Source organism: Melanostigma gelatinosum, assembly GCF_949748355.1.
Source record: "Melanostigma gelatinosum genome assembly, chromosome: 6".
Classification (NCBI taxonomy): domain Eukaryota; kingdom Metazoa; phylum Chordata; class Actinopteri; order Perciformes; family Zoarcidae; genus Melanostigma; species Melanostigma gelatinosum.
This window is the reverse complement of record NC_136639.1, coordinates 12828725-12841738: the sequence shown is the minus strand read 5'-3', so window position 1 is coordinate 12841738 and position 13014 is coordinate 12828725. Positions and strand designations below refer to the sequence as shown.

Below are 13014 nucleotides of genomic sequence, written 5' to 3'. Positions count from 1 at the left end.
TTTAGAAGAACCAACCGGAGATTACTATTGCAACACGCGGTCCAATCAGCACCCGATGGGGGGTTTCCTAACGTTCGATCAGGTAACATATAACTATAACTATTGTATTTTGTTATATTATATTATCGGAACCAGTGTTGTGATTTGTTGTCGTTTTTTACTCCAACAAACATATTTTTCTCTTTATTTATTATTATTTTTAGAAAAGTAGAACCTTCGTGTTTCGACGTGAATAACGTTTCGTGACGTGCTCGTACTTCTTCCGGGTCATTGCTCTCTCTCCGGCATGCTTCCGGATTTATTTATTTTACCCACATAACATGTGTAACTAAAATCGCAAAATAAAATGAGTTCTCAGAAAGGGAACGTGTCTCGGTCGCGAGGCCAGAAGCATCAAAACAACTTTGCCTTCAAAAACGACTTATACGGAGCGACTGTACAAGTGAAGGTGTGTGAATATTGAAGTCATGTGTGTTTGTGTGTGTAGCTAGCTAGCATATTGTGTAAAGGCTTTAGTTAACTTGTGTCTGTCGCATTGTTTAGAAAACGTGTATAAAAGCAGCCATGTTGTAACATTATTCGTATAACATGTCCAACGTGTCTCTGCGTGTGTGATCACAATTGCAGAAGGCAAAATCAAAGATCCACGATGGGCTCTGTCTACATTGTAAGGGTGTGCTTGAGTGGAAAGTGAGGTACAACAAATACAAGACTCTGACACAGGCTAAAAAATGGTGAGTACACTTTAACTTTATAACAGACAAGTATCTGCACAGCTACAACTGCTCGTGACCACACACAACTGATCTCATCTGTTACATCTGTTTCTGGCTCCTCCTGCTTTTGTCCAGTTCTATTGTACTAGCATGGAAAACCACAGTCAGACTCAGACTGTTGTATATGTGCAGTAAAGTGTTTGTATGTGTTATTCATGTCATAAAGACAGCTGTAGTTGGTTTGAATGTGAACATTGATGACGTGTGTGTGCATGCATGTATTCTTCTTTCAGTGTCAAGTGTTCTCAAAAGACGGTGAAGGATGCGTATCACATCGTGTGTAAGCCCTGTTCCCTTCAGCTAGACATCTGCTGCAAGTGTGGGAAGAAAGAGGAAATCGTTATTCCGTGAGTGGTCCTGTATGCACATCAACATGTGTTTGTTTGTTCAGATTCATGCATGCAGAGGATCGGTGACTGTGAAGTCATTTTGTGTTGTGACCTCGTGTAAATTAACAACTTCTCCGCTTACTATTATAAAAATCTATCTTCTTTTTTTTTTTGACTGTAGCCAATGTTATGTTTGTTCTGTCCACATCGCCATCAGCTATTCATATATGTCCTCACACTGTATATGAAGACTTTAAGAAATCTGGTACATGTGGTCTTTATCTGAAGGTTTTAAGAAGTCAGTCTTAGTATTCTTAATCACAGTCAAGCTCGCTCAGTAAATTCTACTGCAAGTCTGCCATCTTGTGGACAACGGGATACATCACAACCGACTCTTAGAAAATACTTGACAAGTCATTAAATGCATTTTAGCGTCGGCCTTTACATCTCCTTGTCACAAATGCAACATTTTGGCATCAATTTATTCTATTGTATCATTTTCTCTTTTACTTTGGTTACACTATGACATTCAAAATAACGACGGAGGGTTTTTTCCTTTGCTCTTGTAGGAGTACAAGTTAATGTGGTAATCCTTAAAAGTCCCATATTGTAAAAAGTTATATTTTCTATGTCCTTTTTTTTTATCACAACGCGGCTCTAAGTGCTGTATAAATACTGTGAAGGTATCAAAACATGCAATCTATGGCGAAATACACACAGCCCGTGTTCAGAAACTGTTTCAACATTGCGATTTCAGTCCGGGAGTTATGTCACAACAATACAGAGACCATTTCACAGTTTTAAATGTCAACATCCTAAATGTGTCTTCGTTCATTTCTGGTTAGAAATCAACTGACAGGAAGTACACATGGACCCAAACTGTTGTCTTGCAACTCAAATCCGTTAAAATTTGCTAAAAGGACAGAGGGTGAATACAGGTATATTCAGACAGAATATGCTTTTTTTGAACATTAAAGCATGTCAACATGTAGTATAAACCCAAAATACAAGTGTGAACATAGAAATGAGCGTAATATGTCTCCTTTAAGTTTTTGGTCCTGGTTGATTTCTACGTGTGTGAAAACAATGGGGCAGAGTTAAGCTGTGTGGAGTCTTTTGGTTGACACATGAATTTCAGGTTTACAGAACCGTGTGCCCACAGACACCCACTTAATAATACTGCAAATATATAAATATTGCAATACTTTCATCATAGTTTTGTTACCTCATTCGACAATACACTTGACAATTATTTTAATTAAAATCTTCAAGATTGACTGATTTTGTTTTTCTCTCACTGTGTAGAGTAAACTCAGAAGAAGACAAGAAAGAGGAAGAAGAGGAGGATGAACATAAAAAGAAAGGAACAGGGAAGAAGGAAGTGGATGATTTGGACAGTGATGATGATGATGATGATGATGATAAGGAAGAGGATTCCGATAGTGACTCAGAACCAGAGAAGAGACAGAACAGGTCTGATGTGCTCCCAGATGTATCCAGAGTCCACTTTAAAGACTAAAGAGTGAGCGGGTTCTTGTTATAACAAGTTTTTTTTCTTTCTTTTTTACAATTATACAAAACAAGATTTCTAATCAAAGTGCAGTATGATGTTTAAGACTGGACTATATTCAAATTTAAGTACTGCAAATCAACAAATGTGATTTGATGGAGCACCTGGAGTACGAGCTAATGTAACACTAGGTTGAGTAGACAGTAGCTGTACTATACTGTACATTCACAAACGATGCCGCCTGAATATAAACATTTTACTGTAGTGTAATAAAAACCTGTACACTGTCTACATTCATGTATCTAAGCTACCAATTCTTCTGACATTAATTAGACTAATAGAGGCCTTGAAGTATCAGCAGCACTGAAAGCAGAAGTAGAGGTTTTGCCTGAATATCAGGAACTGACTCTGAAATATTGACCCTGTCACACACAGTACAAGTTTATATTTACACACATTTCATTAAAAAAACGAACGTTTCTAACTTGTAACGTACATGTTTGTTCACTACTGTACAGCTGAGCGATGTTTCTGTAGGGTGATAGAGCAGTGCAGTGATACACTTCTTGCATAAATGTATCATGCCCAAGTTCTAATTTTTTTATCAATTATGTTCAGCTCCCCTCTACACTTCCTGTCGCTGAATAACCCGTATAGTTACATGTTCCTCTAAAGCAGAGGTGTCAAACTCGAGGCCTGCCACGTCATTTTATGTTATTTATTTTAAGTTAGACTTGATAGTAAAAATATCCGCATGGCCGAAATTATGAGACAGAAAGTCGAAATTATAAGACGCTAACGCAACAGTCAGAAGCAGCTCCTCATAGCTTACCCTACTTTTGACATAGAAATGTATTGTGAGTACATTGAAGACTACTTTGGCTTTGCAACAGATGAACTACTTCACATGGATTGTACTGTACAAACACACCCTTGAAAGGATTTTCAGCAAGAAGCAGCTCTGGCGTAGAAAGAATCAAACTGATGTGGCTGAGGTGGCCACCTTCATTGAACAGCAACTGGAAACATCTGGTCAGTGTCATGGTTACAGATGGATGCACCAAAAGTGCCATGGGAATATTTATATTATCAAGTCTAACTTTTCATCTTTTTTTGTCATTCTTTTAATGGGCTTCCATATAAAAGGCATGTGATTGTCTTAAAATTAAAGTCTATGCTGCTTTACAGTGACCATAAACTACATCTCCCACTATGTATGTCGATTATGTGACCGGCGAAGTGACGGCATCCTGCCGCTAGACAGCAGTTTTTCCATATCGGCGTTGAACATGTTCAGTTACGGAACAGAAACAGAAATGTGCTTAAATATGGTTTTTACATTTATATAACTGCATGTACAATATTTTTACACTTGAATAAACAATAATCAAATGTATTATTTAACATTATTCAACAATATGTGAGGGAGTATTTACATTCATACAGTCTTACAGTTGCAACCGGCCCTTTGAGGGCGACCATACTGCTGATGTGGCCCCGGGTGAAAATGAGTTTGACACTCCTGCTCTAAAGTTGGTGTTGTAATTCATCATGTGAGGGTTTATAGATTCAAAACAATGTGGCAGTACTTCCTCATTGATACTTGAGTCATTATCCAACTGAGAGGTTTGGGATACTAAAAGCTACTCTTTGTGTATTAAAAAATGGATTTGTTGGCTTTTGAAAAAGAAACGTTGAGAATGATGAAGGAGAAGTTGTGGCTGTGAAGGTTTATCTGCTATATTACTTTTTAATCCCCCCCATTGTACTGTAAATTGGTCTATATCCACACTATAATATGCATACGTTCTTCCCCATTGTTACCGTAAGATGTTTCTGCTTCATTATTACCCACTTTCAAAAATAAAACCCTGACATGAACAAAATATTCTCACTGTTGGTACCAATAATAGTTATAATCTCTATGACCTATGCCAAACATTAGTACGGTGCACTGAGAAAGAGGAACAAGTAACCACCCAAGATGTGCCAACTGGCATGCACACAATTACAGCTGTGTTATCGTAAACTTTTCATTTGCACTTTAGGTAAGAGTAACATCAAAATTTGAAAATAAAATAAATCTTGTGTTTATATTCCAAGTCTGTACAGATTGTACGTTAAGATTTCAGTTGTAGTCCTTTCTAATGGAATTACCCTATGTGTTTACTTGAGCATGCTGCTTATGTACATTTTACAGTGTATTATTGGAATTTTATTTGAACAGAAAATAGATATTGTTCTTCAGGGGTTGGGGGTCTACCCATACAGGAGAATTGCGCAGTCACTGCATCTGGCAAACTAATCAGAATCAGAATCAGCTTTATTGGCCACGCATACATGGAATTTGACTCCGGTTTCCACTCCGCTCTCAATGTACACAAATTAACAATCCAAAGGAAAGAAGTGTACAGATATATATACACACACACATGTGAACATAAACCTATAAACAATGGCAATTGCATTGAGGTGATAGTGCAAGTGGTGGTAACAGTGCAAACAGAGGTAGTGCAGTATGACGTATGTGTTGCTGATGAGAGTGACGGCCAGTGGAAAGAATCTGTTCCTGTGTCTGGTGGTCTTGGCGTACAGAGGGGTAGCGCCTACCAGAGGGGAGGAGTTGGAACAGGGTGTGAGGGGTCTGCAGAGATCTTTCCAGCCCGTTTCCTGACTCTGGAGGTGTACAAGTCCAGGATGAAGGGCAGGCTGGAACCAATGATCCTCTCTGCACTAATTCTCTTGGTGTTGTACAATAGGGGCATCACATAATAATGTGGCGATAATAAACAGTGGGCGACTGTGACTAAGTGGAGAGCAGAGGATTGGTGGATTGGCGGTTCGATCCCCTGCTCCGTTATAGTCCCATGTCGACGTGTCCTCGAGCTAGACACTTAACCCCAAAATTGCTCCCGTAGCTGTGCCTCCGGTGTGATAGGGTCTGAATTGTAAGTCTCTTTGGATAAAAGCGTCTGCTACGACTGTAATGTCATGCAATGTAATAACTGATCGATCAGTTATGCTGTTTGGTCATTGTGATTAATTATTAACCCCGGCAAAGTTCAAATTCAATGCACCGCAGATGATTCCGGCTGTAACGTTCCCGGAAACGTCGTCTTCAGCGGATCCCTCAGTCTCTGTGACTCTGTGACGAGTGAATAGTTGTAGGTGGCGATGAGACAAACCCCGAACCTCAGACAGTTTAACAACCGACGCACATAGACACACGCCCTTTCTTCTCTTTGGTTACAGGCAGTGGCGGCTGGTGGGAAATGTTCTAGGCTCTGTGCTGCTGCAGGTTACTGAGCTATTGAAAGGATGGCAAACTCCAACAGACCCACCACCAAAATTGCTAACGTCTACAGGGGGACATTTCTCCACTCGACCCAGCAAACAGCGCTGCAGATCCTAGACGATGAGCTCCTGGGAGTGGATACAGACGGAAAGGTTTGTCAGACTCTAAAATATATAAAGCCGCTTTTTACCTCATTTAGAAGTATTAGAAAAAACTTTACTATTTTGATAAATATATATAGCTCCGAGCTTACTCCTAAACCTTGCGCAAAGAGGCAAAACGTGGCACAGTTGACGTTTTCCGTGTTCCGTGTAACAAACTCTGTTGCATAACACAACGTTACTTGTCTTTTACAGTGAGCTGTTGCTGAGCGACTTTAACAAGTTTTTCCCACATAAGCTCTCAGACACAAAAACCTGAATAGCAGTCTTAAGTGCCCTCTTCAAATACAACAGGTGGGGCTGAAATTCATAGGACAACCTTAAATCATCCGCATGTTGTTATAAATGCGGAAATATTGTGAAATCAAACGCTGGTTATTAAGGAACAATAGGGGTAATAACTGCGATTCAGCAGCATCAAAGGCATGTAGGCTAACAAAAAAATGTGCTATTTAGTACAGAGTAGGGGTACATGTAACGGAAATAATCTAAATAGTAAATATTTGCTCCTATACTTGCTCTACGTATTTCCTGCAGGCAAAACAAATGAGGAATGATGTTTTCAGATCTCACACCTTAGGCTACTTTATTTCACATGCAAACTATTTTTGGTCAACATCAACTTTTCACTGATTTCCATTCTGCCATCAGATCGCTTTCATTGAGAGAGGCGCGGAGCTAGACAGACTGTCTCAGACCTTTGGATTCAGTCCGACTGAAGTCACTCAACTGGCACAACAGTAAGTAGAATATATAAATAAATTACTAAATACTTCAAAATTGTAGATGATATTAAATCATTTCATGGAAATGCCATAACAAACCGATACTGTATGTTTTGGCTATTTCCATGATTTGCTGCACTGCAGTGAGTTCTTCATGCCAGGACTGGTGGACACCCACATCCATGCACCCCAGTACAGCTACATAGGCACAGCACTGGACATGCCTTTACTCCAGTGGCTCGAAACCTACACCTTTCCTGTGGAGTCACAATTCAATGACTTGCAGTTTGCCCACAGTGTCTACTCTAAAGTAGTGGTGAGTTTTCTGGCATTGTGAAAGGTGAGAGGTGGCTATTAAAACGGGTACAGTTGCATCAGTCACAGGGAGCCACGACTGAGCTTTGTGGCACTCGGCAAGTATGACTGGTGTGATATGGTTTTGTCGATGGCATTGCAATTTGCCATTTGCTAGTGGAAAATGATTTCAGGTTCTCTCTACTGTCACACAGCCTACAGTTTGAGAAGGGTGTGTTTAGAAAACAGACAGGATGTTTAAATGCTGTGTCAATCCTGTAATATTATCCCTGTGCCTTACAGAAAAGGACCCTGAGAAACGGAACAACCACTGCATGTTACTTTGCTACCATACATACAGATGCCTCTCTCCTGTTGGGCCAGATTGCAAGTAAGATGTCCTACAAATAATGGAGGCTAATGCTAAAAAGAAAAGAAAGGAAAATACTAATTGTAATGTAATTCAGTTAACACAGACACTTAATATTCACAGTGACGGAGTGCATAAAGAGAGAGAGAGATGGTTATAAGCACATATTGTCTGACATACACAAGCTGTATAGTCACTTTTATAAGCAGAGCAGCAGCTCAAATCCCAGTTGAATGACTGGACTAGAAAGTGTCATGAATAAGCAAAATGTGAATACACTGACTTAACGGATTCATGTTTCTACACATTCTTGTTACATCATCCATGTTTTTCTTGCAGATGACTTTGGGCAGCGTACCCTTGTTGGCAAGGTGTGTATGGACACGAACGTTTCTGTGGAACATTACAAAGAGACCACTCAGGAATCTCAAGAGGAAACCTGCCGGTGGGTATCAACAGTTTAATACATTAGGAAGGCCTTTGGGCACGTGTACGCCCTAGCTTTACAGTATACTTGATTAAGTAAGGAAAACCTTTCAAAATATTACAATAACTCATTCTACAGTGTAGTGCTGGGGATTTTTACTTGGGTGAAAACAGGCATTTTTCAGTCAGAAAAATTCCCCGGGGTAACAACTTTAGTCACACTAAATTTGTTCAATGTTTGTCGGACAAGAGGCAGTTTTCAGTTTTAGCATTTAAAGCTACTACAGTATATCTGATAGAGTATGTAATAGATAGCAACAGAAATGCCGCAGATAGCTGAGATGTACATGGATGTACATGCCGTGATGTATGTGACAGATGAGGGTTAGACACGTCTCTCTGAGTGAGGACGACTTCTTTGACATTCTCTCTTAAATTCCCTTGAACTATTTCATATTTCTTATCGATATTACCGGAGAACTATTTATTTCAAATACCACTACAGTTTCTGTCTTTATATTTTAACATGTGGGGAAACTATGTTTACAGCACTTAATGTTTCAATTGATGAAAGACATTTTTCAACAAAGCATAACCTATTGTTGACAGGGTGATGAATGCAAATGCCACATCACCCTTCGTATCAATCAAGTGCTTGTTTTTGAAAGAGCCAGGATTCATTAGTCCGATGCGATCCACAACACTCATGGTGTTACTGATGGCTTACTTACCATGGCTCCTCCCCCTTTGCAATTATATTGGAACAGAGTCAAAATGACAAGATCATTGTTTGTTCTTTGAGTGTACCTAAAAAGATTGGCTAGGATTATGTAAATGCATCTTGTTTAGGAATAAATGCACAATTCCTTGTGTTCTGATGAATGCAGATAGACCTTCAAATTACATATTTTCATGTAAAGATCCAAACTTATTATTTTATTGTTTTTATCACAGATTTAATTGTCCTTAGTTTGCATTCGCTCAGATTCAAACGTTTTGGGCAAATGTGGCTGCGCCAAATGAGTTACAGTCATTGTTTTGTTCCCTCAAGGTTCATTGCAGAGCTGTTAAACAAAAAGGTAAGATTCTATGATATAATAAACAGAACAACATTAGGATCTAAGAAAAAGTAGGCCTGCATTTAAAAAAAGAAAGAGAAGGTTTTTAAATCGTCTGTCACTCCTTTGTCTCCTCTGGTGTTTTGTGGGTAGTACCCTCTGGTGAGACCAGTGGTGACTCCCCGCTTCCCTCTATCCTGCACAGCAGCCTTGCTGGGACAGCTGGGAGCAATCGCTAAGAAAAACAACCTGCACATTCAGGTGAGCTCACTGTGGCAACCAAACCAGGCTATGTCCGCAGGGGACTGTTGCCACAGAGACCCTTTAGTGTTGGACCTGTTGAGTTTTTGTGAAATGAGAGAAACACACACACGTGCAATTTTTTAAAGGCAAAATGCTGACAGGGAAGAATAAAAAAACGAATGTTTCAGAATAACGCTTGGCGCTAGTTATCCTGCGATTGCGCCGCCACACCTCAGGCTCTATCTGAATGCTGCAGCTTCGAGCAAAGATAACACAGTGGTTTAATGTCTGACATATGTCTGTTTATTTCCAGAGTCATATCAGTGAAAACCTAGAGGAAGTCAAGCTTGTGCTGGAGCTGTTTCCTGAATCAGACTCGTACACAGACGTCTATCTCAAACATAACCTGCTCACTGACAAGGTGAGAACACGCTCACATTTCTGCTGGCGCACACACAGGCAGACCTCTTGCAGAAAAATACAAATGCTGATGAAAATGCTGATGATGACGATGATGATTCACAGACAGTGATGGCTCATGGCTGCCACCTCAGTGATGAAGAGTTGGTTCTGTTCAGAGAGACAGGAGCCTCTTTGTCTCACTGTCCCAATTCCAACATTTCGTAAGTCACTGACCAAATGAAGTCTCATGAACATTTGCATGACAAAGATTTTACAATAAAACAGCAATTTAGCAATACAGTATAACATAGCATTGTAAGTGCCTGAATGCAAGGATGTGCAACAGATGAAACTTTACTATCTCTCTCTCTCTCTATCTATATGTCTATCCACGTATGTATCTTCTCAGGTTGTGCAGTGGAATGTTGGATGTCCGCAACGTGCTGAAACACAAAGTGAAGTTGGGGCTGGGAACAGGTTTGTGTGCATTTTCACCTCTAAGTAAAGGCAGGCCACTTTTGACACAGTCTGTTACACTCTCAAGAAGCAGTACAATTATGTTTGGTGATTTGGCTTTGTTTCGGAAATTCCTTGTTCCCAACATTCAAGCATGCACGGGAAACTGGAGGAAGGTCGTGCGATAGGTGCTAAGACATTGTTACATATCTGGTTTTATGGCATTCTAGTGTTTTTAATGAGTGCAGTTGGCAGAGAGATTTGGCATTCATGTCAGCTGACCACCAGCAGATCACAGTTTAAAAAAACAAACATCTGATGGAGTGGGTGTTTTAATTGCAGGCCTCAAAGCAGCATAAATATGAAAATGTGATGCTTTTTCATATCCACAATGCGGGGTTTGTGAATGCTTGTGTCTGCGTGCATGCTTGTATTCATTTGACTCATCCGGTCTGTGTTTGTGGTGTCAGACGTGGCGGGGGGCTACTCGGTCTCTATGCTGGACGCTGTGAGAAGAACTCGGGACACGTCCAAAGTCTTAACAATCCAGAACCCAGAATACGACACGCTCACCTTTGAGGAGGTGTTCAGACTGGCCACACTGGGAGGCAGCCAAGGTAAAACAGTCAGACACAGAGGTGGCATTGTGTAGACGTTACGGTTAAAACATGAAGCGTTTTGTCTCTTTGTTTGTCATATTCTCCACAAACAGTCTTCCTGAAGTGCCTTTGCCTCCTTTATGACACTCTGCAGTAGAAATGCCTGATTCAACACACATGGATCTATGGGAACGAGATATTTTTGATGATAACTGATTGCAATTTCACAAGAGGGTCGAGAATACAAGAGTTTCTTTTATGATGCGTTTTGTCCGTAGCCTTGTCCCTGGATGGCCAGATAGGGAACTTTGAAGTGGGCAAAGACTTTGACGCCCTGAGGGTGAATGTAGCCGCTCCTGGTGGACCCATCGACCTGGTCCAGTGTGAGGAACCAAAGGTTGGTAGTGGGGGCTTCATTTATTCACACACATTTACACACAAATTAATGAAGAAGAACATTTGAATCTAGTGTAACACCAATTTATTATCACTTCAATTTCAGATTCTTTTGGAAAAGTTCTTGAATTTGGGTGAGTGTCAATTTCAGTTCAATTTGTCCGAACTTTTCAGACTCTAATGTGCCACTCACGATTTACTTCATGTTTGTCTCCGTTGCTTCCTGTTTCACAGGTGATGACCGTAACATAGTAGAGGTGTTTGTGGCCGGGAGGAAGGTGGTACCATTCGCAGAGCCAACAACAGAATAAACGCTTTGGTCACTTAAAGCCTAAATCCCCCTGGAAAGTGAGCTTGAAGAGGGCATTAACGAACAAAATCCAAGTTAATCTGAGAAATATACAAGATATGCAGCTTTATAAGGATCAGTGGGATCACTCTTAGATACAGAGGACAGAACTTTGTTGCTTTGTAACATCTGCCTTGGGACTACAGATGAAAAATAGCCTCTTGGTTAACTCTGGCGCATTTACAACAATGTTTTTATTAATTTGCACTATCCCTTATCAAATAAACCTATAAATAAATAGAAGAGGAAACATGATGTTGATGAGTTTCAGTGAGGATCATCACTTTGTTTCTTTAATTCTTGAAGGATAATTAATGGGCTTTAAAACAGGAAATAAGGGACTTATTAACATTGCACTTGCTGTTTGCCATTTTTGCGCACTAAAACATATTCATGCACCAGCCCATTGCTGATTGAGATCTTTAAGTCACTCTTTATGTTCACGTTGTTTTTGAGTTTTCGTTATATTTACCTAAACTCCTTACTTAAACTAACAAGTACAAGTACTGGTGATTATAGTGTGCTAGCTACAACATATTTTCCATTGCATTTTGACATCACATTGTGTTGCCTTAAGAAATTTAAATTAGACAATAGTCTGTAAAGTTAAAGGGATAGTTCACCCACAATATCAAAAGTACATATTTTCCTCTTACATGTAGTGCTATTTCTCAATGTAGATCGTTTTGGTGTGAGCTGCCTAGTTTTGGAGGTATTGCTCATGGAGACGTCTTCCTTCTCTCCAGTGTAATGGAACTACATGGCACTCGGCTTGTGGTGCTCAAAGCAAAGTCTGGGGATTATCTTCAGCTCCTTGCTTTGAGCACCACCAGCCAAGTGCCATGTAGTCGCATTATAATGGGGATAAGGCAGACGTCACAACAGCTGATACCTCCAAAACTAGGCAACTCACACCTAAACAATCGAGATGGAGAAATACCAGGAATAAGAGGAAAAATGTGTGTTTTTGATTTTGAAGTGAGCTGTCCCTGTAAGTGTGATAGTAACAGGAGTGGTGGCGTAGAGCAGCTCAGTGTAGCTGTAGTGCCTCACCTGATTGTCTTCAGTGGCCTGTTTCACTCAATCGAAGTAAAATCGGTTGTGGAGACATGTAAAACATGTTGTGCTATGACTGTGGAGCTAGAAAACCTGGTGCCTTGTTATCAGAAGCTGATTCATTTTTGATACAGTTTTATCATATAATATAATATCATATATCATATAATTAGAGTAGATGAGATCAATTCAAAGTTTGACGACTGATTATTTACGTATGTATTTGTATTACCATTACAAACTATCTGAATGTTGGGAAATGAAGGGAAATTATTGCACAGCTAGCTTATTATGGCTTTTGTCTTGAGAATGTATTTAAGATATGTTTAAAATTGTTATCACAACATATCACTCTACACCAAAATGTATATGTTAAAGGGACTCTTTGATATGTCACATCGTGGAAGATTGAAATAAAGAATACCATCAAGTCTGTTCTGATATTTGTGTGCAGTTATTGATCAAGGATCATAACGCAGGATGTAGGTAACAAATTTGGATGAACAAATCTCCCACTGACCCTTCCAGCCCGCTAACAGACCAGCCTGTAGCTTCTTCAATCGATGATC

General features: G+C 39.9%; 2 protein-coding genes across 3 annotated transcripts; both read left to right on the top strand.

The window, feature by feature from the left end:
• The first annotated feature begins 288 nt into the window (after window positions 1–288).
• cUnh9orf85 (chromosome Un C9orf85 homolog) lies at window positions 289–3304 on the top strand. Its single transcript, XM_079270987.1, has 4 exons — window positions 289–448; window positions 628–734; window positions 1010–1123; window positions 2411–3304. The coding sequence occupies exons 1-4, from the start codon at window positions 347–349 to the stop codon at window positions 2622–2624; spliced, it is 537 nt and encodes a 178-aa protein (XP_079127113.1). The 5' UTR covers window positions 289–346; the 3' UTR covers window positions 2625–3304.
• A 2544-nt stretch (window positions 3305–5848) lies between these two features.
• Window positions 5849–12865, top strand: gda (guanine deaminase). Of its 2 annotated transcripts, XM_079271118.1 has the most exons (14): window positions 5849–6062; window positions 6723–6811; window positions 6941–7112; window positions 7394–7481; window positions 7800–7905; window positions 8938–8965; window positions 9098–9205; window positions 9501–9608; window positions 9713–9810; window positions 9999–10066; window positions 10516–10662; window positions 10923–11041; window positions 11147–11174; window positions 11275–12865. In XM_079271118.1, exons 1-14 carry the CDS (start codon window positions 5934–5936, stop codon window positions 11349–11351), a joined length of 1365 nt encoding a protein of 454 aa, XP_079127244.1. In that variant the 5' UTR covers window positions 5849–5933; the 3' UTR covers window positions 11352–12865. The 2 variants fall into 2 exon arrangements, with proteins under 2 accessions (XP_079127244.1, XP_079127245.1); XM_079271119.1 differs by lacking the exons at window positions 10923–11041; window positions 11147–11174; window positions 11275–12865 and adding an exon at window positions 10758–10907.
• Window positions 12866–13014: the final 149 nt, after the last annotated feature.